This window comes from Protopterus annectens, chromosome 7.part0, assembly GCF_019279795.1.
Source record: "Protopterus annectens isolate FY-2018-M chromosome 7.part0, PAN1.0, whole genome shotgun sequence".
NCBI lineage: Eukaryota > Metazoa > Chordata > Ceratodontiformes > Protopteridae > Protopterus > Protopterus annectens.
In genome coordinates this window covers 905,168,533-905,194,849 of record NC_056739.1, presented here as the reverse complement: position 1 = coordinate 905,194,849, position 26,317 = coordinate 905,168,533, and the positions used below count along the sequence as shown (strand labels likewise).

The following is a 26,317-nucleotide window of genomic DNA, read 5'->3' as shown; positions in this document are numbered from 1 at the left end:
TTATCTCTACTCTGTATAATTATCTTGTAGTTATTCTAATTTTGTCTATATCGGACTTTTCTCCCCATTTTTTTAATGTTTCTCAAATTTAAGCCTAAATGTATTAATGTTTTATCTCTACTCTGTATAATTATCTTGTAGTTATTGTATGTACCTAATTTTGTCTATATCCCAGGACTCCATTGAAAACGGGTTATTTTGGCCCAATGGACTATCCTGGTAAACCAACTGCAAATAAATAAATAAATAATAAATAAATAAATGTTAAATTTTGAGTTCTGTGAGCCTGGGAAACTTCAGCAGAGGTGTCAAAAATGATGTAATGTGAAACGATTAAGCAGTAATGTGTATATCAATTTAACACTATCTCAGAGAGAAAGATTTGAGCATTTTGGATTTTGTCTAAAGCTGACGACAAATCACCAGATACTTGTTTTGCTCTGTATGTAAGTTGTATTTAGAAATGTGATTTCTCTTAGAGTCAGAAATATAGCTAGATTAGCCTAGTTGTTTTCAATATTTAAGTCAGACTATCTTACAATATTGTTTTAAAAGTTTCCTGTGTTCTCTGAACTCTTGATTAGCACTGTGTTGAACTGATGAGTTTGTCTTGTGCTTTTATTATTTATTATTAAATATTTTTAAACCTTTCAACTGTGGCTGTTTTGTGTAGAGATAATTTAAGCTCTTAGTGTACATTGCATGTATTTGGTGATACTGTCCAAGCCACTCCAATAGTCTTGCTGCTCAGTCACACTTACTATTTGGATAACGGTAATATTACACAATAAAATTGGTCACCTTTTGAGAAGGGCCTTATTGTAGCTGATATCTGTGGTTGGTGGCAGTCGGTACTACCTTATAGTCTGGCCAGAAAGGGGGCACAGCTGGAGAACCTGTGCCAGCCTTCTCCAGGAGTGTCTGTGTGTTTGCATATAAATCAAACCTTAAAGTGTGTGTGTCAACTAGTTGGACAGAGAGGGTGCTGGAGGTTTTAACTTGACAGCTAGGCTGAGATATGGATCCTATAGCTGTGTCAGTGGGGAGTCTTATTGGGGATCTGGAGAAAAAGGGAGAAACCAGTGCCAGACTGACTGTGATCTCTGTGTGTTCTTAAGTGAAATTGTACTTTACTGTGTGTGTACTTGTTATCCCCCCAATGTGCACACCCCTCACTGGTGCTACTGGTGAGGATTGATGTTTTTGATTACTGGGCCAGTCCACGGGCGTCACAACTCTCATACAGTTATTTTATGCAGAAGACTTGTTCCTTGAAGGTCCATCTCATACAGTATTTGGGGTATTCATTTCCTGTCCCCAAAGGTCTGCTTTGCAGGCCCCACCTCCAGATGTGCATCTACATAATTCTCCCCCAGACATACCTCCACATGATATGGTAGACTTTGCCTTTCAGCAATTTACATTACAGTTTAAACAATTCTGTATTGTTCTTTGCTAAGCCTTTTTTCACATTTTCTCTGTTGCACCACTGGTCTTTTTACAAGTTTTATACTCTCTGACACCTTTTAACACTTCCCATACATCACAATGAAACATTACTGCCATTGTGCATTCACTTCCTGTTTTGTATCTGTACCAGCTTCTACTATAGCCTTCCAAGCTTTCCATTCCTCTAAGACTTTGGTCGACATGTTGAGGCATACCTGGTACCTCGAAAGAGATGCTGTGCAGTATCTGCCCCATGTTTTGGCTACAGAGCAGTCTTACAAACTTCTCACTCCCCTGTGGCACTGCTGGGCATAAAAAGGCATGCTTGATATCCCACATGAAATATGATGCCATTAGCAAATGGCAGTCACCTATTTCAGTAACAGCTTATAAAAGCAGACTGAGAGGGGAGTTATATGACGTCTACTACCAAAAACAGTTTACAAAAAGGTTTCTGAAATATTTGTAGCTTTGACTTTTGACTAAGTTTTTTTTTTTTTTTGGGCAAGTTTATATTACTATGTAGGAATCATGTTCAGCTAAAATGATAGCAGCCAGAAACACTAGTATGTTTGTTCTAAAAATAAAACATACTGTTCATCTCAAAGGCTTTAGTGTTAACTGAGGCTTAACAGTTAAATCAGTATTTTATTAATGCTAAGGGAATAAAAAGGAGTGTATTTTATAAATCTTGTCAAGAACTGAGCGCATTTCTACACAGCTCCATATCTTCATGCAAGTTTATATATTGCTAATGTACAGCCATATAAATGAGATTTAAACATGTAAGCACCTGACAGGTATCTCAAGGATGTAATTAATAAAGCATACTCACCATGATGTGTGCCTGTGTGCATGTGTGTATATGTGATAAAGCATGTGGATGTAATTCAGTGGTGAGGCTGAATGCAAAGCTATGATGTTGCCTGAAACGGAAAGCTTTTTCACCTGAGAAAAATAATATTAGTGTGTGATATGCCAAATGTCTGAATAACGTAAGATGTATTTACAGATATTATTTTTTTTTACTTAATACCCTTGCATCATAAAAAACATTACTATTTTTCAAGAAAGCATGTGTCATTGACATTTAAACTCCTGTTATCTTGGCTTTTCTGTCTTTACAGGTAACTACTTCAATGTCTGAAGACAAATGTTCATAGTACAAGTTCTTGACCTAATTTTTAAAGCAAAACACTTCAGATTAGCTAACACAACAGTCATGTACAGAATCCATGAACACAGTAGCATTTCATTTCAGTAAATGGAATCACAAATGGAAGAGTTAAATTATTCAGGGTATATACATCAAATCTTCACAAAACTGGCAAATGGAAAAAAGAAAACATTAAAGATGTGAATTGCAACACTACATCTGCATTCCATTTTTGCCTTACATGACCAGACATTGGTGTGCAGCATGTTGTTTACATATTACTTTCAAACAAAACAATATTTTTATGTAAAAATAAGAAATTTAAAAAGTTTAGGTATCCCAGAGTTGTTTGTTTTTGCCTTCTGTGTTTCTGGCAGCCATCTTGTGTTGGTAGGGGCCTATCTTCCCTGATAGTGAGAGTACCAGGTCTTCCTAGACCTTGTCTGGCACAAGCTGACTGGCTAAATTTCTGTGTTACTAGAATCTTCTATTTTATTGTGGTATTTAAACTCAAGAGTTTGAGCTGGTATGGGCTTGTTTGCCCATCTCGCACCGCAGCCGCATGGTTTTTAACCCATTGTGAGGAATTCCAACTACAAATTTTCCCTTAGTAGCAGTTTTGTAATCATCTAGTAGTACTCTTCTTAGACCTTCCACCCTTTACCCCCCTTAGCTCTCTCTGGCCCTCAGATTCTGACAAATATGGATGGACAATTTCCTGTGGTTTCTCCTGCCATTCCAGTTGATATGGACATCCTGAGACAGTGTAGCAACTGCCTCATGTACATGGACAACCCTCTCCTACTACCACCTAGGAACACAATTTATGACAGATACAATTACATTAAAAAACTAGAGTATATGCTCTCTCCCTCACAAGCCAGTATATCTGGCACTGAGAAGGTTATCAAAATAAACACCACACCTCAAATACCACCCACACCTACACAATACACACCCACATATGCAGAGGTCCTCAACAAAAACATACCCAAACAAAAGAGACCTTCAAGGCAAAAACATGTGAGCTCCACTGCCCACCATACCACACACAGTACACACACCAGTGTTTCACAGCCACTAAGGCCTAAATATAAACCCCACATATTAGTCATAGAAGACTCCATTGTAAGAGACACAGATGTGCCCCTCACCAGACTGGATAAGGAAAATGTCATGGTTAGTTCTCTGTCAGGTGCCAGAATCCCCTCTATCACCCATACACTCAAGTCTCTCAGCAATAGGTACTGTTATGACTCTGTCACACTCCATGTTAGCGTGAATGACTTGAGATATACCTCCCTGGACTACATGAAGAGAAGCATGATTGAGCTCGCTGAATACGTGTCACAGGCAGGTATGTTCCTAGCCTTAAGCAGAATTCCACGGTGACCCAGAATGATGCCTCAATATAAACAGAAAATTACTGACTTTAACAACTGGCTTAGTTTCTGGTGTCATTCCAAGAGGATCCAGTACCTGACAGCAGGGAAGACATGATCGACAGACCACTATGCTTTCCCAGAGATGGCCTGCATATGTCTCCCTTGGGCTTCAGGCTTTTGGCAAAAAGCAAAAGGCGGTGGAGTTGCAATATATATTAAAGATGTACACACCTCCAGGCTGGTCAAACAGTACGAAGCACAGGAGACACTCCAGGTGCAGTTAACCATTGACAAGACCCCTACTCAAATCATAGCTAGCTACAGGCCCCCAACTTTGACTTAAGATGCCTACTCTACCTATCTGGACCTCTTCGAAGCTATCAAGATTCAACCCTTTACCCTGATCCTGGGCGACTTTAACTATCCAACCATAGACTGGAAGAACTACTCATGCCAAAACACAAATGCCCAGAGATTCCTTGATTTTGTCAGTGCAAATGCATTGGACCAGCCGGTCGACACCCCCAAAAGAGGTGATAATATCTTGGATTTGGTATTAACCAAGATGAGTAACCACTGCAGCATCCCTACACTGTCATCCTCCCTGGTAAGATCCGACCACAAAAAGGTCACTTTCGAAGTCACTATCACCCCTGATCCCCCTTCCCAGCTAAGGTCAAACAAAAAAAACTTCTCCAAAGCTGATTACAACCTCCTGAGGGAAGGCATAAACAGCTTCATAACCCCCCACCACCACCACCACCTCCATAGGAACTGCCACACATATCCAAACCTATGCCAAAGTACTATACAAGCATTTATACAGCTGCATGGAATCAGAAACACCTGACAGGACAAAATCATCCTCGTCAAGGAAGAGTAAACCTGTAATAAATAAACTCTATAATGAAAGGAAAAAATTGCTGTCCAGAACCAAGAAGGAGCAGGTGCCTAATTGGAAGCAATCTCTCCTTAAACTGAATAAGTAAATAAGAGCACTAACGAAATCCTCCTAAGCAAACTTCAAGTCCAAATTGGCCACATCTACTAAAGACAATCATAAGGCCTTCTTCACATATGCCCGCAATCTCAAAGGAAGCATTCAGATCTGCTCAAAACTGGTAGTGAAGGACACCACATACACAAATGTTGTAGGTACAGCCAACCTGCTGGCAGACAGGTTCAGTGAAAACTTCACCCCTCTGTCTGCCCCATCAGTAAATCAGGACATCCCCAGCACCTGCCCCCTTCCCCTTATCTCTAGGAAGCAACTCATCACTGCCCTCTGAAAGGCAAAAAAATACAGCCTTCATGGGACCCGATTAATATCCCAGGCTGCATCTTACATGAACTCAGGTAGGAACTTGCAGCACTATTAGGTACTCTATTCAACCAAAGCCTGAGTACTGGCTTCATCAAAGCCGAGTGGAGGACAGCCACTGTCATCCATTTGCACAAAGATGGAGTGTCCACCAATCCAGGAAATTACAGACCTATAATCCTAACTAGCCTGATCTACAAGGCCATGGAACGGATTATCATGGACCTCGTTAACAAGGATATTGGCAACCTCCAAACACTCAATCCAACACAGTTTGGTTTCATCAAGAGGAGGTCATGCCCATTAAATTTGGTCAACTTGTTTGAGACAGTCACCAAAGCCATGGACGAGGGGAAGATGGTGCACACAGCCTACCCTGACCTGGCCAAAGGCTTCAATCGGGTATAATAGATCAAACTCTTTCAACTAGGCATAAATCTGTATGTTACCAGATAGGTAGCAAACTGGCTCACTGATAGAACATACCTAGTCAAAATAGGGGAAGCCACATCAAGCAGTACATCCGTAGTGAGTAGTGTACCCCAGGGATCGGTCTTGGGGCCTCTGTTGTTTGGGATATACTTTTCTGAGGTGCAGGCCAAAACCAGTGGGCTATAGCTGACCAAGTTTGCAGAAGACTGCAAGCTGGGTGCTGTCATCAATTCCCCTAGTGATGTGGACATCCTCCAACAGGGTCTTACCCAAACACATTAGTGCCAAAACATGCATCATCATCCCCTTTGGGGAGAGTGGCATCCCACAAATTATCACTTTAATGACAAGTTCCTAAACATGCAATCAGTCGTGATGGACTTGGACACCCAGGTTGATAGCAAACTGACTATTGACCACCACACTGCCTCTGTTGTACTGAAAGCTTTCTACATGGCTTACCTCATTAGTAAGGGTATCTCATCAAGGGACAAGGAGGTCATAACATCCCTGTATTCTTCCCTTATAAGACTCATTATTTAATACAATACCCCTTTCAGCATGTACCTCACAAAGCACATGCAGCAGCTGGAGAGACCACACAGGTTCCTAACCAGGAGAATCCACAGCCTCAAACATCTACTCTACACAAGATAGGCTAAAAGCCCTGTCCCTCTACTCAGTCTCATACAGACTCCTCAAAGGTGACATCTGTCTGGCATACAAAGCAATTTTAGCCTTGATGGGACTGCTGCATATCTGCAAGTCAAGCTCCACATGAGTAACCTGCATGCACGACCTCAACCTGGGTCTTACATAAGTGCATGGATCGTGCTATCCCAAACAGAACCAAGACGCTATCCTCCAAAAAAGGAAGCCAATCTGGTGGTCCCCTGCCATAAACAAACTGCACCACAGAAGGAAGAAACTCTTGCAAAAGAGAGTAAAATCCCACAAGTGGAGGAGCTCCCTGGTCAGCCTCAGTAAGAAGCTGCGATCCCTGATAAAATCCTCCAAAGCTAGTTACAAAAACAAAATTGCCATTGATTCTAAAGCCAACCACAAAGCATTCTATAGCTATGTCAAGAATCTCAATGGCAACATTCAGATCTGCTCTGAGTTACAGCACAATGGCACTAAATATACAGACCCGACTAATATTGCCAACATCCTGGCAGATAGGTTCAGTGCTAACTTTACCCCCCCCTCTCACCCCCTAAAGAGCCCATCTCTATACCGGATGAATGCAGAGTTACTGTAATCACGGCTGCACAGGTAAAAACCACACTCTCCAAAGCCAAGAACACAGTATCCATGGGACCAGACAACATCCCAAGCTGCGTTCTACATGAACTACTGAATGAACTGGCACCACACCTAAGTACCATGTTCAATCATAGCCTCACCTCAGGCTTTGTGCTTGCGCACAGCAACGATTATCCCACTCCACCACGGACCCCAGGAACTACTGCCCCATTAGCCTGATGAGGCTGGTCTGCAAGGCCATGGAACGTATCATCATGGAACTTATAAACAAAGACATTGGTAATCTCCAAACTCTGGATCCCACCCAGTTCGGGTTTGTAAAAGGCAGATCATGTCTCCTAAACCTGAAAGACTTCTTTGAAGCAGTCACCAAAGCCATAGACGAGGGTAAGGTGGTTCACAAAGCCTATCTAGATCTTGCCAAGGCTTTCAACACCATCCCCCACTCTGGAATTATAGATAAACTCACTAAACTAGGTATAAATCCCTATGTCACAAGATGGGTTGCCAACTGGCTCACTTACAGAACCCACACTGTGAAAGTAGCAGACTCCAAATCTGACTTCAGACCAGTGACAAGTGGAGTACCACAGGGTTCAGTCTTGGGTCCTCTCCTGTTTGGTATCTACTTCTCTGAAGTACAGGCTAACATAGAAGGTCTTTGGCTAAAGAAGTTCGCAGATGACTGCAAACTAGGAGCCATAACCGAAACTCCTAACGATGTGGACATCCTACAAAAGGGCCTCACTGAGACAGATGCCTGGTGTCAAAGCCATGGCCTGAAGCTCAATGCCAAAAAGTGCATTGTCATCCCCATTGGTAAAAACTCTGTACCCATGAACTACAACATAGGTGGTAGTATACTTAACACTGAAAGTGTGATAAGAGACCTTGGGACACAGGTGGACAGTAGTCTCTCCTTTGATAATCACATCGCCACAGTAGTCAGGAAATCCTTCTATGTGGCACACCTCATCACAAAAGGTTTCTCATCCAGAAAAAAAGAGGTCATTGTTCCCCTCTACTCATCACTCATTAGACCCATTATAGAGTACAGCGCCCCTTTTGGTATGTACCTCACAAAACATCTACAACTGGAAAGGCCGCAGAAATACCTCACAAAGAGGATTACCGGCCTCAAACAGATGCCCTACGCAGACCGTTTCAAAAAACTCCAGCTTTACTCCATCGCATATCGCCTACTCAGAGGTGATCTCTGCCTAACATACAAAACTATGTCAAACCCAGAACTGTTGGACATGCTCCACTTAAAGAAATCCCAATCCTTCCGAGCTACATGCTCTAGGGACCTAAACCTTGTCACCACAATAAACAGAACATGCTGGAGGGATAGATTCCTGTCCCAGAGACTTCCCATACTCTGGAATAAACTACCTATCTATATCAAACAAAGCTCCTCATTAGCAATCTTCAAGAAAAATCTTGATGATTGGATGGGAAATAGGAAATTCACCCCGGGGATCACCTCTGTGGCTCTGCTCGACAGTGGCACAGGAAAATAATTTTCTTGGGTGGCAAAAACCAGGGTGCCTTTTTGGCTGGGCTTGTATAGGCCCCAGGTTCGACAGCCTAGTACCTACCTATGAACCTATGAACTTGTGGGCAGGATAGATTTGTGTCCCAGAGACTCCCCCTTTCTGTGGAATAGACTTCTTCTCCACGTCAAGCACAGTACCTCATTAACCCTTTTTAAGCACAACCTGGCTAGCTGTATCAGGAAAGTACAGTTGTGTACACTTACCATAAATGTAGAAGTTCGTGTGTATTCACTGTTGCAGTCATCACATTTGGGTTATCCTGCCAGGGGTAGCCCTCAGTCGGCCTGAATACCAGAGGCTTAGTATTTCTGCATCATTTCTGCTGTCGCTCCATGACTTGATGTCAGGTCGTCGAGTGGTATAAAATCAGGCAGCCGATGCCATTACATCAGTTTTTCTTGCTCTGTCAGGAGCCTTCAAACAGGGAGCTAGGTTATTGTGGAAAAACAGCACCAGAAGAAAGTACATGCCATAAAATTCCTGTAAGGAGAGAGGAAGAGAGAGACAAGGGGGGATGGAGAGAGGGAAATCAGGACTGCAACAGTGAATAATACACTCAAACATCTATATTTATGGTAAGTGTACATAACTGTACTATGTTCTTCATGTTTCACTGCTGCAGTCATCACATTTGGGTTGATTCCCAAAGCTGAAGAAAAGGGTGGAGGCAGTCAAGAAGACTGTGGGCTGGCTAGGATACCCTGCAAGGCTCTGGTGGTAAAGCCTGCCCTGGATTTGGAGAAGATAGGCAGGTGGTAATGCTTGGTGAAGGTATGAGCAGATGTCCCTGTTGCAGCCCCCCAGGATGTCCCTGGTGGGGACCCCTCTGAGAAAAGCTGCAGAGGTGGAGGCTGCTCTGGTGGAATGTGCCCTGACCCCCTTTGGGGGTGGTTTCCCATGCTATTTGTAGCAGAAATGGATGCAGTGTGCTATCCATTTGGAGATTGTTTGTTTGGATATGGCCTTGCCCTCTGCCTCTGCTGTGAAGCTGACAAGCAATTGATCAGTTTTTTTCTAAAAGATTTAGTCTTGTCCAGATAGAATCTAAGATGTCTGTGCACATCTAGAGAGTGCAGAATCCTTTATCCCCTTGTTTTGTGGGTTAGGGAAAAAGGTGGGCAAATGAATGGATTGGTTGAGAGCCACACTAGACACCACTTTAGGCATGAAGGATGGGTTAGTCCTGAGGGAGACCCTGTCAGCATGGAAAATGATGAACGGCTGTACAGCCATGAGTGCTTGTAGCTCTGATACTCTTCTAGCTGAAGTGATGGCCAGAAGCAAGGCTGTCTTCCAAGAGAAGAATTTTAACTCTGCTGAAGCTGCAGCTTCAAAGGGGGGTAGGGTGAGCTTTTCCAACACAAAGTTAAGGTCCCAGGCTGGGGTAGGAGCTCTTCTGGGTGGCCTTAAGTTGTTAGCCCCTCTTAGGAACTGTTTGATGAGAGGGTGTGAGAAGAGAGGGGGCTCTGTGCTTTAATGAGCACAGATGGCAGAGGCATGAATTTTAATAGAAGAGAAGGATAGAGCCCTGTGTAGTAGGTCTGCTAGGTAATCCAGGATGAGAGTTAGGAAGGGCTGTGCCACTCCGGCTCCCTTAGCCTGGATCCAGGTGCAAAACCTTTTCTACTTGTCAGCATAGGATTTTCTAGTGCTGGGGCATCTGGCCTCACGTATAACATCTAGGACTTGTTTGCTTAGGCTGGCAGCTTGAGGAGAGGTCAGGGAATAAGGCAGACTGCCAGGTTGAGGGTCTGCAATTGGGAATGCATGAATTCTCCACTCCTCTGGGTCAGAAGTGTTGGGATCTGAGGTAGGTGCCATGGTGGCAAGGGGTGACAGGCTGCGCAGCAGTGGGTACCAATGCTGGAGTGGCCATTCTGGGGCAATCAGGACTGCCCTCAGTTTGTCCTCCCTTATTTTTGGCAGTACCCTTGAAATGAGTGGTAGAGGGGGAAATGCGTAGACCGAGAGGTTCACTCACTGGAATGATACAACATCCACTTTCCAGGCCTTGCTGTGAGGTTCCTGGTGCAGAATTTGCTGAGCTGATGACTGGAGTGGGAGGCAAAGAGGTCCACCTTCGGCGTGCCCCATTTCTGGGTTACAAGGGTGAAGGTTCTGTGGTCTAGCTGCCACTCCTGTGGGTCTAGCAGGTTTCTGCTTAAGTTGTCTGCCACAGAGTTTAGGGAGCCTGGTACAAATTGTACTAGCAGGTGTAGTAGCATGGCTAAGGCCATGTGCCAAAGGGTCATGGCAAGACTGCAGAGAGGATAAGAGTAAGTCCCTCCCTGCTTGTTGATATACCACATCACTGTGGTGTTGTCTGTTTTGATCAGAAGAGGCCCCGGGAGAGTAGGGGTCTGAAAGCTGTCAGGGCATTCTGAACAGCTAGCATCTCTTTTTGGTTGATGTGTAGATGTATTTGAGTTGGGCTCCAATGGCCATGAATGCACGTTTCCTTAGACAAGGTATCATTGGTATGAGAGTTTCCAGGTCTTCAGAGTGTTGACACCAAAGCCTTTATTAGGTACCATTGTAGATTCCTCATATGCAGTCTGCACCCTTGAACATGAGTAGAATGCAGAAGGCCATGAACCCTAGAGCCTGCAGGATTTTCATTCCAGATAACTGGGTTCTGGTAGCTAGTTGAGGGAAGTAGCCTGTCAGGTAGGTTTGTTTTTCTGGAATAAGGAATGCCATCTGGGATGGTGTTTCCAGGCTTGCTCCCAGGAATACAATTTTTTGTGAGGGGACTAGTTTTGATTTCTTTTTGTTGATAGTATACCCCAGGGAGGTAAGTAGGTCCTTTACAAAAGTTAGGTGCTAAAGCAGCTTTTCCTGACTGCCTGCTGAATCAGGCAGTCGCCTAAGTACGGGTAAATTTGAATATTTCTTTGTCTGCAAAAAGTAATGGCGGGAGCCAGACATTTTGTGAAAACTCTGGGAGCAGTGGATAAGCCAAAGGGAGGTGCAGAGAACTGAAAGTGCATAGATCCTGCCCTGAAACATAGGTATTTCCTGCATGATTCCCTGATTGAGATGTGTAGGTAGGCCTCTTTTAGGTATAGGGCGGCTAGCCAAGCATCCTTGGAAAGCATTGGTAAAAGCTGCTGGAGGGTGAGCATTTTGAATTTTGGTATCACCAAAACGGTGTTTAGAATGGATAGATCAAGGATGGGGCACCATGTGCCCTCTTTTCTGGGTACCAGGAAGAGTCTGGAGTAGAAACCTTGGCCTATCTGTTCTGCAGGAACATGCTGTATTGCCTTCATGGAGAGCAGGGAAAAGACTTGCTTTCTGGCCTCTGGCCACTGGTTTGGAGGAAGATCTGGCAACCCTTTTGGGGTTGCCTGAGTGTGTAAATAAAATCTGTATCCCTGGGACACTATGTTGAGGACCCATTGGTCGTAGGTAATGGTGGCCCAGTTGCTTTTGTGGAAGGAGAGTTTTCCTCCTAGGGGTACAAGCAGGTGGGCAGAGGTCGGGCTGGAAGTGTAAAGTCATTGTGAGTTCTTACCATAAGGGGGTGGCTTTGCACTCCCTGTTTTTGAAGAGGAGGAACTCCATTGCTTAGATCTCTGCATTCCCTGGGGCTGTTGTCTGGGGGGTCTGATTCCCCTGGGTTTGGGCTGAGCTGGCCTGGAGGGGGCAGAAAAGGATCAGTGCTTGGAGGGGCAATGTCTACTGAACCTCGGTGGCTGGACCTGTAAGAAGTCTTTAACTGTCTGCATAGATTTAGCTTTTTCTTCCATCTTTTTTAAGACCTCATCTACTTTGGTGCCAAATAAGTTGTCTTTGTTCAAGGGTGCATGCAATAATTTGGATTTGACATGGTCTGGCAAGATCTGTTCCTTAAGCCAAGCATGCCTTCTAAGGACAGAACCAGTGACTGCTGCCCTGCAAGATGCTTCTAGGGCATCAAAACCACATTGTAGGGTGTGCTTAGTTACATGACTTGCAGAATGCATAAACTCTTGTAATTCTTTGTTTTCTGCACAAGCAGGAAAAGCAGATATTTTTTGCTCGAGGAGTTCCATGGTATGTTGCTAATATTTCAGCATGTGGAACTAACAATTTAATGCTCTAATAGCAAGAGTAGCAGAAGTGTATACTTTTTTTACCCCATCTGTCTAATGCTTGGGAATCCCTATCTGAGGGGGTGGGATTATTTGCTGAAGTTGCTTTGATTCCTTTAGGTCCTTGAGAAATGACCTTGGGGTCAGCAGTAGTAATTCTGAAAAGAAATGTGTGAGAGTCAGGGACTCTGTAATACCAGTCAGGTTTCCTGGGAGCAGGAGGAAGGGTGTCAGGAGTCAGAATGGATTCCATAAAAACATCATCCTCAACATTCAGGACAGGAGGAATGGCCAAAGGTCTGTGCTGTGGTAGATCTAAGAATTTCCTGACTCTCTTTTTTGACTGAGGGTAGTCCTGACATTCCCATTGGAAATACTCCCTTAAAGTATGTAGGGTTTCCCCAAATGAAAAATTCTCGGATGGAGAGGCAGAAGGAATGGATTCCTCTGCATCAGAATCCTCATAAGCAGAGAGGGGTTGCATATCTTCATATTCAGATGCATTAGAGTCATTGGACTCCTGTTCGTATAAAACTACTGGGGACAAGTCTTTTTTTGGAAGGGGTAGCCTGGCTTCCCCTAATAAGCATAATAAGGTCTTCCACCATTTTAAGCCTTTGAGACTGATGCAAGGAAGCAGGTGCTTGAGCTTGGGTCGTCTGTTTTTTTGGGTGTGGTTTGTACCCTGGGCCTTAGAAACCCGGTAGTTTTAGAAAGAAATGAAGACGCGAAAGAAGTTGTCAGTCTGTGTCGAGTATCAGTAGTGCGAAGCACTTCCTCAGAAGCCAGTGTCCGCTCAGCGGCTCCGGACCCATCCAAGGTAGAGACATCCGCAGGATCCTTAGTCGAAGAAGAGTCTCATGGCATACCATACTCCAAAAGGGTCTCGGGTAGCAGCCTGCAAACCCACAGACGTGAGATCAGGGGCTGCAAAAGCACCTCACTGAGGACCGGAGAACTGATGACTAGCTTAACGGAAGCACTGTCGGCAGTTTTGGACCTGTGTGGTCTGTCTCTGTCTTTAGCCTTACGTTTTTTCAGAAGATCGGTAGTTGGATGGCTTACTGAAGTCATATCAGAATTCGAAGAGTGAGAGCGAAAATATCTAGCTACAATAAGGGTCTGACGATGTATAGTTCTGGAGTTGAACAAAGCAGAAAAGCGACAGTGGGGGACGTTGTAGTCTGGGCCTAAACAGGTGACGCAATAAGAATGGAAGTCTCGGTGTGGTATTTGCTTTCCACAGGGGAGAAAATTGTTAACTTTTTCTGACATCGATTAGAGCAAGCAAAAAGGATCCCCAATGGGATACTTAACTTTAGAAGACTTCAACTTCAATTCGGAAAAGAAAACTCAGTTAGTGGCCGACCGGCACTTGTGTGAACTGCTTTGGCTTCGGGCTCCTCAGCAAGAAAGACTGATGTAATGGTGTCAGCTGCCTGATTTTATACCACTGACGACTTGACATCAGTGATGGAGCGACAGAAATACTAAGCCTCTGGTATTTGGGCCAACTGAGGGCTACCCCCTGGCACGATAACCCAAATGTGATGAATGCAACAGTGAAACACAAAGAACATCAGAAAATACAACCCTGGGATTCCATTTGTGTCCCTGCTGAGCAGGGTCATAGGGTGCTGACTTGTCAGAACATGGGTTAAATTCTTGGTTAGGTTTGTAAGGGCCTTAGGGCCAATAGCCTAGTAACTTCCTATAATCCTATGATCCTCACATTTATCCCCTTCCAGCTCACAGCTGTGAAAGACATAAAGTGTTAAAGCTATTCAGGGTGCAGCACTTCTGTTCTCAGCTTCTGCTACGAGTCTGACAGTGCTATGCAGAAAAATAGGTAACAGAACAAGCACTCTGACAAGAAGAATACTTTATGAATAATTGCATTGCTCATTAAGTATTACTTTTGTTAGGGGTGCTTATTTTATGACTTTGCATTTTTTTTTTGCACAGCACTGTCAGCTTCTTTTCAATAACTGCTGCCAAAAGAATCATGTCACATGATTAACTTCATAAACCAGATGCATGGAAGTTGTGTGCAGTACTCATGCTGAAATACTATTTTATTTAGTTTTATGTTTATTGCATTTATTTTTTCAGTTTGTTTTTGAAAGACTTCTGGAATCATGAGCCCAACGCCTTCTGGCTTTACTAAGTAAGTTGGAGTTTTGAACATGATCTTCAACCAGAAACACACACACACACACACACACACACACACACACACACACACACACACACACACACACACACACACACACACACACAAGCATTATAAAATGGTAAAACAATAAAATTACCTGGAACACAGTTAAAAGGGCTTGGGGAAAATTGTCAAAGGTACTTCGCTTTGTTTGAGTTTCATCAAAGTTGAATTTGCCTCCAAACAACTGCATTCCAAGCAATGAAAAGATGATAATAAACAGGAACAGCAAAAGCAGCAGTGAAGCGATAGACTTCATAGAGTTCAACAAGGATGCCACCAGGTTACTGAGTGATGCCCAGTGCCTAGAATAGAAACATACATGTCATTACTTAGACTGAAGAAGAATACTGCACAGAAGAAAAAAAGCAATTCTTGAGACTGTAGGTCACTTTCTTTTGTTGCAATAATCAAAGCTGCTTCTCCCTGATGTAAAAAGCCATCCCTAGTTTTAATGAACTCCTAGCATTCTTTGCGTGTGTCTACAACTTTCAAATTAAGTTTTACTCAAGCTATGGGAAAAGTAAAAGAAATGGGATGAGCAGATTCCCAGTTCAAATAAACACATTTTTTTTTGCTCTAGATGGACCCCCACACATCTGCATCTAATCATTAAATTCATTCTGAAAGACTGGGTGCTGGGCATTCTCAGGGTAGGTGAGAGCCCTACAACCTATCCATTCCTGCTTGGAAATCCTAATTGTCCCTCAATTCTCCATTACAATTCAGGTGACAGGGAGTGGGACAGCTTGCACATCCTGGGGAGATGGCCTACCTCTCTCCCTGAGAGCAACTCTTCTCTTCTTGGTAGCTCTTCCAAGCTCTGCTACTGTTGTGTCCTGAGAGAAAATGCCTCTGCATGCTGATTTCACATAGCTTACAACTGCAAATATGTTCAGACATTGCTGGCCCAGCAAGCTCTTATAATAATGAGTACAAGTCTAAGTGCTCTCACTAGATGTCACCCATGTGGCTAGTCAAGACTTCCATACCCCAGAATGAGTGAGCAAGTAGTGGTCACTTACTTCCTGTCTCCTCTGTCACACCCTACATGCCTCAGGTCACATGTTCAATTAACAGCTTTGAAAAACAAGAGTTCTGCAGGAAACAGTATACCTAGATACATATAAGTTGGCCATTTTCTGTTAAAGACTCTTAACTAGCCAAAATAATGTATTGCTGATTTATATCTTTTAACGGTCTATTAAATAAACATTCAAAAACAGTTGCGTTTCCTACAATAACATCAAAAAATTCTGTTACACATCATAGTTGATAATTTCTCCATGACAAATCAGAAGATTAAAAGGAAATGAATTTGATGCATGAGGGACAGAAGGAGTGGTGATGTGGAGGGAGAAAAACATACAGACAAAAACCCAGAGCTGTAGTTGCCTGATCTGGCACCTTTCAACTCTATAAGGAGCAAAAAAATAAAGACCTAATCTGGCTCTCTGCACTTCTCTTCCAAGGACCGTCAGGTATTTTAAGGAGAAAAAGAAAAGTGGTTATTTTTAATCTTTAGCACAAATCTTGCTAAAACCACTACACATAAAGCACTGAAGCAAGTATCCTAAATGAAATATAATGAAACACTGCTGTCAGTGGACAGTGGAGACAGGAAAGTTATTCAGCCAAAGCAAAAGGTGAGCTGGCAAGATAAGAGCAACAAATCTAAAAACAGTTTTCAGACGTTTATGAAATTCTAATGGTTAGTACTATTATTTCTCAGTGAAGCCTGTTGTGACTTAAAAGCAGCAATCAACCACTTCAACCATTAGAGGTGAACAAAACATAATGAAGTATAATGAAGTGATTCCCACTCGTAACTGTTTTTTGAGATTAACAGTAGTGCAATAAATGAAAACATTTCTAAGGGTGTTCAGTACTTCTGTGTTTTATCTGGAATGCATGGCATTTGCTGACAATTACTTTTCTTCTGCATGGTAAGCGTTCAGTCCTCTGCGATCTAACAAAGGAGGTACTCAATCCACCTCTGTGTTTGTGTGCCTTTTATGATTTGCTACTACCTGTTGTGTGGTGTACACAAACCACAAATGTAATTTTTTGTCAACAGTTAACACAAAAATACTTCTATTTGTGTTTCCCTACCTAATGAGAGGGAAAGGCTAGTCTCTGACTGTAAATCTCCCCATCATATCAAGACAATGGTGGGTGCTCAATATGCCATTAACTAATCAATAAATAGTCATTTGTTGTTGTACTCACTATATTGAAACTAGGGCTGCCCAATTCCCTCAAGTCATCATCTGGCAGTAAGGAACCACATGGTGACCAATGTGCCATTGTACACCCTACCAAAAAAATAGACACACGCACGCACACACATATACGTATATATATATATATATATATATATATATATATATATATATATATATATATATATACACACACAAACACACACACACACATATATATACATATATGTATAAAAATATATATATACATACACACACACACACAGACACAAACACACACAAAGTACACATGGGTGTGTGTATCTGTGTGTGTGTATACGAGAACATATTTCACAGCACCTTAAGTATCCTTAACTGGCATACTGAAAATGAACCTTCCACCTTCCACTCTTTTTGTTCATATTTCCATCTGCAGGCACAGAATATGTCATAAGTGATGATTTAATAAAAATGTTTCTCATTAAAAAAAGGTCAGGAATTGAATAATTTATGTAATGTTGCTCAGGTTATATGATATACAGCAATATACGTGAAGCATAATGTTTGTTAATTCTAACTTGTTAATACAGTTTGACTGCTTTATGTCACAAGTGATAATTCAATAAAGTTGTTTAAAAAAGAGAATGTTCTTTGCCTAACCAGTGACTTTACTCTTCCAACGGTCCGCTAATATTTAACACAAGTGCTGTAATAAACTTCTGTGGTGAATAATGATGCAATGGCACTTTATAAGTGTTTCCATTAATGATTAAAGCTCATCTTTCTGTATTTCTGCCTCAAACCTTCAATGTGACATCTCTCTTCATAAATCATGCCACTGACAGTGCACAGACTTGTACAAAACAGTGATTCTGAAATAAACCTCTCAAGTGTACCACATTACGAGGAACATACCTCATTTGGGGTCTTAAAAAGTTCATGTTCCTCGAAGTTCCACATTGAAAGGTTCTGCCACACATCCAGTTTTAGAATTTGTTTTTATTGATATCCATGGTAAATACAAATGAATCATAAAAATTCATTAAAATATCTTTTTTGTAAGTAAAACCAGCACATTTTAACCATCATATGATATTCCTATAGTTGAAGTTGTTAGTATGCCATTTGTATGTGTTCCACATTTTGCCCATTTGTTTCACATTATGATGACTAGTGTTCCACATTTTGGAGATGGGAGGTTGAGAGCTATGTTCTGAAACCCAACCACAAAAATCACATATCAGAAAGAACAGTGCAATGATAGGGAAATTTCTTCTTTAATAGTTTTCCTCAAGCACCTGTCAACCATCAGCCCTACAACAATTCATCTACAATCATCTTACCCCACTGCAGAGATTGAAAAGTCGCTGCAGCCCATCATCAAGGTAGCCATCCTTGTTTGCATTATAAAGACCTAACGCCTCCCCTGGACAGTGGTATGCAGTGCCTTCCACTAAGGATTTGCATGTTTCCACACATGCTCCAAGACTGCTATAATGTACACAACTTGGTAGGGACTTAAGTGCAAATGCCACTACCTGTAAAACACCTTTACTCCAGCTGGTGCTATACAGCAGCAAGTCAGACACACCACCTTTCCTGAAGGATGGATGAGCCAGCATCAGCTGCTCACTCCCATCACTTTCTGCCTATCTCCTCCAGCGCCAGAACCATTAGCTGAACTTTGTTCACCTTGTACCACAGTCAGGGCTTTAGCCTGTCATCCCACAAAGCCAGGCAATAAGAGAGGAAATGTGATTTGCAGACTGTATTTTCTTGATTATTTTGTATGACTGTGGCCTTATTTACAGTGACTTATGCACATTTGATCAGAACACTAGGGACTCTATATTGGTCTCTGATAATAAGAGCCAAGGGATCATTAACACCCACCTGAAATACCACTGGACCAGGCAGATGAAACTCCAAAGCATGGCAGCTCAGCAGCACAACAACCTGCATCTTCTGTGGTTTAAAGTCAAAACTAGAATATGAAGCCAGCTCTGACTCATGATTTATTATTTAGCATGCCTTGCTTCAACTAACTTAGCATTATAAGTTTATCAGACAAACAATACACCTTGTTTATCACAATATGAAAAACAGGCTTGAATGAGGTAAAGTAGGTTTATGAGGCTAAACATTCATAATGATTTTTTTCAGCTGGGTTATTTCAGTGTCTTATCTGACATACTTTTTCAGCTGGAAAATGTTATCTACGGGCTTCAACAGCTGTAACACAACCCATAAAAACCTATAACTCATTCAGAAATGCTCTACTTAGCATGCTTATTAGACCAATAATGGATTCATATGATTTCACAGAAATTTCAAGGCAAATGAGTCTTGCGAACATTTATGCCTTGGCAGTACCCGAACGTAGACTGTACACCCTTTCACAAGTAGGGCTAAGCAAGTCAAGCCCTGGGTTAATTTGTGGTTGCCCACCTGATATAAGTATGATAATTTATTTCGCTGCAGAAGTAGTCTGTTCCAGAGGTGGGGGAAGCACTGTGTAATTAATCTCTCACTCTCTCTCTATCCACCACATTTTTCTTTACCTACTGATGAAGATTTGGGTTCCTGGTCCTGGTATCAGTGGAGCTATTAGATGTGTTGAGATACAAAAGATTCATGTCAACTGTGTCTCTAAAGGCACAAAAGGCAAGGGATAGGTCTCCCCTCAACAGTCTCAAGATACTGAATAAAGAGAGAGTGCCGCCAATCTGTCTTTGGTAGCAAAGGGTTTTAAGCCTGTAACCTTCAGTTAGGAACCTTTAGGGTCTCTCTAGTTGTTTGATGCATCTAGAGAGATACATACCCCGAAGGAGGCATTGTACTCAACAATTGGCCTAATAAATGCTGAACATAAGGAATAATGACCTCTTCAGATCTGAACGATATTTCCTTGGCAATTAATTGTGCTAAGTAGAAGGATTTTTTTACTACTGTCCATAAACAAAAGCTACATAATTACCATAACACTTAATCTGTGTTGTCTTCTTCTGTCAGTTTCAACTAGTTAGTATATTAGATCCAATCAGATCCACCATCAGCAACATTCAGACTCAGATGCAGGGCACAGGCTCCTCCCTTCAACCTCTAATCCCCTTCTATCCCACAGTACCTCAGATCAAGGTTTCCTGCCAGCATCAAACATAGCTCTATCTCCAACAAAAATGGGAAAAAGTAGGAGACAGTACAAGACTGCAGTTAAGTCAAACCTCTAGACAGATTAAATATAGCCAATCAAGAGCCATACATGTGGCAATGTGATAAGGGGGATGGAGAGAAGAAAGGTTGAGATGGATGGAAAAAGACAACATAGAGCTAGTGCTATGCTAAGTGCATAACTTTTGTATCTGATGTTATCTTTTCTGTCCTCCTCAACAAATGGGATATAGTCCCCAGTTTTATGAACCCCTAAAGGAAGTCTTGGACCTAGACTGTAAGTCCAGTTTATAAGGAGAAACAAAAGCATGAATAGTAGATGAAACAGACACAGAAGAATATCATTTATTATTTATTTATTTTTATTTTACATTTGTTGACCGGGCTAGTCTAACTGGATACATGTCCATTTTCAGTAGAGGCCCGGGGAAATAAGCTCCAAGATAGAACAATGAAATTAACAAGATAACAAATAAGGAAACATTAAACAAAAAAAATCATATTTACAATGCATATTACAGATTATCACAGTAAATTCAGCAGTGCAGAATACAGGCATAACATAGCATGCTAGTACAATCAAGATGCTCTAGAGGGAGATAGTATTATGGTTAATAAGGAAGGAATTACAGTTAATGAGTAGAAGGGGTAGGAAGAGCAAAGTATTAAGAGATACATAACTAGTCAGGCTTAGTACAGGGGCATAACCGCTGTGTTCTGAGGAACACTTTCAATTTGTTTTTGAAGCATGATACTGAGGGAAGTGAGGAGAGTTCACTGGGGAGGAGATTCCAGGCTTTTCCAACAATATTAGAAAAGAGGGAGTCTAGAAGTCTCTGAGAAGACCTTAAGGATTTCAGGTTTTTATAGGGAGTGATGAGTGTGGATAGAATAGGAGTTTTGGAAGGTTTGTAAAAAAGTGTTGTGGGCTATAGACAGTTGATGGAATTTAATCAGATTTTTTTAGTTCAAGCCATTCCAGCTGCTTTAAATTAATGCAATGGTGGGTTCTAAATGGGTTGCCTGTAGCAAATCTGGCAATGTTATTGTAAGACATTTCCAATTTGCTAAGATTATTTTTAGATAGATTAGTAAAAATGGGTGAAGCATAAAGAAGTGAAGAGATTAGATGAGTGTGTGCTATAGTGGTTTTAGCTGAAGGTAAGAGGAAGGATTTACCCTATAGAGAGAGCCAAGTTTTTTGTTGACAGTTTTTATAGTATTGTTAATATGGATATCAAAGTTCAGATTGTTGTCAATGGTGATACCCAATAGTTTGGTGGTTGGATCAGGGGATATAATAGTTTTATTGGTAGAGATAACTGAGAAATCAAGAGGAGAGGACTTATTGGTGGGAGAGAAGAGGAGGAGTTTAGTCTTTTTGGGGTTTAGGAGAAGGCATCTATGCATGAACCATTGCTCAATGGTGTTAAATACTTGTGGGGTAAGAGATTGAAGTTCAGAAGAGGAGGTGGCTGAGCATATCAGTGTGGAGTCATCTGCATATTGTATGCATGTGGCTTGGGGGATGGCAAGGTGAAGGTCATTAATAAATATGGAAAAAAGTAGAGGTCCTAGGATGGACCCTTGAGGGACACCAAGTTTGATAGGTAGGTGAGTGGTGAGAGACTTGTGACATACTACGGCCTGTTGTCTTTTATCAAGGTAGGACTGGAACCACTTTATAGAAGATGTATCTAGTGACAGGAATTTCAGTATTTTGATGAGAATTTGGTGATTTACCATGCCAAAAGCTTTAGACAGGTCAATAAATAGTGCTGAAGAAAGCTTGTTAAGATTGCGTTTTTTGTTGATACAATCTGTGAAGGAAAGAAGGGCAGTACGAGTGCTATGTGAAGGTCTGAATCCATGTTGACAGTTGGAAAGTAAATTATTTTGATTTAGATGGTCAAGTAATTGTCTGTGAATGCATTTCTCCATGATCTTTGCCAAAGGAAAGAGAAGGGCAATGGGGCGGTAGTTGGAGAGTTCAGTGGAGTGTCCACCTTTATGGAGGGGGATAATATGGGAGATTTTCCATAAACTGGGGATATGACTTTCGGTAATAGTTCTATTGATCAGAATAGAAATGGGATAAGCAATAGCTTTGGCTGATTGTTGTAGGAATTCAGCAAATAGTTGGTCTGCTGAGGGTGAACATGGTTTTAGTTTCTGTAGAAGGGTTAGAATATTTGTTGTTGGGACAGGTTGAATATGAAAAGTAGGGGGTAAGGTTGATTTATAGGAAGGTAGAGTGAAGTTATTAGGTGATAGTTGACTAGCTAGTGTTTGTATAGCATTAGTAAAAAAGCTATTGAAAGCATTAGCAGTATTCAATATATTTTTGTGGTAAGTATTTTGAGGATCTGGAGTAGTGGATTGACTTGGATGGAGTAGTTGGTTAATGCTAGCCCAAAATTTTTGTGGGTTGTTTTGATTAGCTTGTTGGGATTGTAGGTAGTAGTTTCTTTTATCAGATATTATAGCTTTCTTGGTTTCATTTCTTAACTGTCTAAATGTTAGTTGGTCTATAGGGTTTTTAGTCTTCCTCCATTTTGCCCAAAGTTTGTTTCTAAGATTTATTTTATGTTTGGTTTCTTTTGAAAGCCATGGAGAAGATTTGGTTTTAATTCTAATTAATCTGGTTGGAGCATGGTGGTTGAGAATGGCAAGGAAGTTGGAGTTAAAGTAACTAACGGCTTCATCTAAAGGGAGGTTTTGTAAGGGAGACCAGCTGCAAGCTCTTAGTTCCATTTGGAATAGTTCAGGGTTAAAGTACTTTTTAGATCTGATGTTTTTGACAGATATTGGAATGGGAGAGTTGATTTTATGTCTGATGATATAGGTAACAAAGTGGTCACTTAAATCATCATGCAGGGTTCCTGAATCATAAATGTGAGGATGATAGTTTATGAGAATCCAGTCTAATAAGCTTGATTTCTTGTTAGATTTATTTATTCTGGTGGGGGAGTTAATGGTTTGGGAATACCCATATAGGTTAATATGGTTTGTGGGGAGGCTGCTGCAGTAGCAGCTCCAGTCAATGTTTGTCTCGCCTAGGATTATGGTTTCTTGGGGCAGGTATTGGGAAAGCCAGCAAAGTGTGTTTTCCATGGTAGCAGTGTTGTTACCAGGTGGTAGATATATACAGATAATATAGATGGATTTGGAATTGTTAAGATGAAGTTTGGAGATAAGAATTTCTGCATTGGAGTCTATAGGTGGTTTACACTTGTGAGTGGTTAATTGTAAGCTAGATTTATATAGGATAGCAACCCCACCACCTTTCTTGGATACTCGGTCTAGTCTCAGGATATTATATCCAGGTGGGATGATTTCATTGTCTTTGGTTACAGGTTTTAACCAAGTTTCTGTTAAGCAGAGAATATCAAAGGAGTAGATTTCAGTTAGAGCTTGGAGTTGAGTTACTTTATTGTTTATGCTACGTATATACTAAGATGAGCAATTAAAAGGGAGTTCAATGGTTTAGACAGGGCATGAGTAGGTGATTCTTTGTGGTTGAGGAGAGAGATAGGAGTTGTTGGCGGGCCTGGGTTAGGGTGGATGTCACCATCCTTTAAAAAGAGTAGTACACTTAGATAGTTTGGGTTGGGAAATCTGCTGTATAGAGGGAGGCCTTTCCTGGGGTTCTGATTGTTGTATTTTATGAATTTGGAGAGTTGGTTTCTTTCTTGGGGTAGTTTAAGTATGGGCCTAGTGGGTTTTCAAAGGAGGTGAAAAGATGGGTAAGGATTAAAGGAGGTAGTAGTGAGAGTGTGAATAAGAGTGGGACATAAGATGGGATGGGTTGTTTATACATTGTATGAATAAATATAGATTGTTTGTAGGTAGAAAAATAAATTCATTGGGTGGAGATGAAAGAAGGGAGTAGAGTGTGGTGTGATAAAAGGAGAGTGGTGAGAGGTTAATATTAGTCATCTACTGGCAATGTGACAAAGAAGGTTGCAGATGATATGAATGAACTAGTACAGCAGGCTTTAGGTTTGTGAGGTACAGACAGTCCCTTTGCATTGTATGCCAAAGTAATACAACCAGATAGCCACCTGAATAATGTGTCTTTAGAAACACCATCTAACAATTTGGTTCTGGAAAAAGAAACAGAGATGATCAGTTTTCCTAAAACTCTTGGTGAGTTGCAAATAAAATTTCAACTGACGAACATACAGCAATTGCATATTCTAATTTGTGTAAAAGTTAGGGAAGAATACTGGCAAAATAATGGTCTGATTCCAGGAAGCTTCCAAAGCCACTTTAGGATGAAAACGGATTGGTTCAAAGAGAATCCCTATCCCAATTCTTATGGAAAATCAGATAAGGTGGCTTACACAAGGTTTGCAGTTCTGAAATCCTCCTAGCTGAGGCAATCACCACCAGAAAAACAGTACAGTCTTCCAGGACAGAACCTAAATTCCACTGAAGCTGACAGCTTAAAAGGAGGTCTAGTCAGGACCTGGAGCAAAAATGTAATGTCCAAAAGAGGGACTGAATGTCTCCACAGTGGTCTAAGAAGAAACATCCCTTGTAAAAAGCTTTACAGAGTTTCAATGAAGCAACAGGGATCTAGTTTTCCCTCACGTGAAAGTTAGAAATAGCTGTCAGCTGTAACTTAATGGTAATAAAATTGGCACCCTTCTGGAACAAACCTGCCAAAAAGTCAAGATGGCAGATAAGGGATTTAGACCTTTGGAAGAGGCTCAAATTGCAAACTTTTTACATTTATTTCTATAGACTTTTCTGGTGTCTGGTTTCTGGTCATCACTGGAAGTAAGGAAGAACCAAGCAGTTAGGTTCAAGGCTTTGATGTTCAGATGAGGCTGGCCAGATGGGTGAGAAAGAATGTTTGGGACAGGCTCTAGCATCCAAGGAGGGTGTTTCAGATAAGGCCAAAGGAAAGGGAACCACATCTGACAATGAAAAATGTCAGTAGTGAGGATAACTCTAGCCTTGCAGCATTTCGCTTTCTGAAGGAGCTTTATTATAAGGGGAAAAGATGGGAAGGTCTACAGAAGACCCAGGATCCAAGCATGGGTCAGAGTATCCCTTGATGACTCTCCCTTCTGTGGAATTAGGGCCAAGTAGCTGCTATATTTGGTGTTTAGAGAGGTCACAAAAAGGTCACAACAAGTCTGGCCCCAGCAGCTGAAGCTCTTGTTAACCACCAACTGATTGAGGGACCACTAGTGAAACAGTAGAATGGACCTGCTCAGTTTGTTTGCTAATACAACAGATGTCCCCAGGATAAGTACTGCCACCAGAAAGAAGACAATGCCCACTGCTACACCCTCACTGTTTCTTGACATAATGGATATGAAATGGTATCCCTTTGCTTGCCGGTATACCAGACTACCAACATATTGTCTGTATGGACAGAGATCATACCCCTGGGAAGAGAATTATGGAATGACTATATTGCTAGGAGGGTTACACTCATCTCCAGCACATTGACATGAAGTTTGGACTCTGACGATATCCATGTGCCTTGGGCTGTCTTCTCTTTGAAATGCACCCATCCCCCACCCCAGCAGGGATGAGTCTGTGGTTACTGTGGCCATAGGAAAAAGAAAGAAAGAAAGATGAAGAGATAACCTAGAATAACCAGCAGAAAAGTCAATCATCAATGAATGCAATGTTTGCAAAACCTACTTAGACTTGTCAGGAATTGCATGGGTTTATATAGCATGAACCACTGGATCCGAACAGTCTACTGCAACACCCTCATGTGGAATCTGGCATGAGAGGCCAGAGTTATTTAAGCTGCCATCGACCCCAGTAAACAAAGAATCAATCTGGCATCTAAGTCGAAGGAAATCATTGTTCCACTGTACTCGGCATTCATCAGACCTATCATTGAGTACAATGTCCACTTTGGTATATACCTAACCAGGCATATCCAACAACTGGAAGGTCCACAGAGATTCCTCACTAAAAGAATAAAGGGTGTAAGTAATATGCCCTTATGCAGACCACCTCAAGGCCCTATCTCTGTATTCTGTCTTCTATAGGCTTCTGAGTGGAGATCTATGCCTGGCATACAGGGCATTGTCAGACCCCACTCTGATGGACCT

The 26,317-nt window shown here is 41.7% G+C and overlaps 1 protein-coding gene across 1 annotated transcript in view; it reads right to left on the bottom strand.

Moving 5' to 3' along the window:
- The window catches only part of CACNA1D (calcium voltage-gated channel subunit alpha1 D), a 5,051,180-nt gene that overhangs the window by 2,643,405 nt on the left and 2,381,458 nt on the right, over positions 1–26,317 (bottom strand). Inside the window, exon 14 of the mRNA XM_044077483.1 lies at positions 14,957–15,164. Coding sequence (XP_043933418.1) covers positions 14,957–15,164 — 208 coding nt within the window. The remainder of the gene's footprint in view (positions 1–14,956; positions 15,165–26,317) is intronic.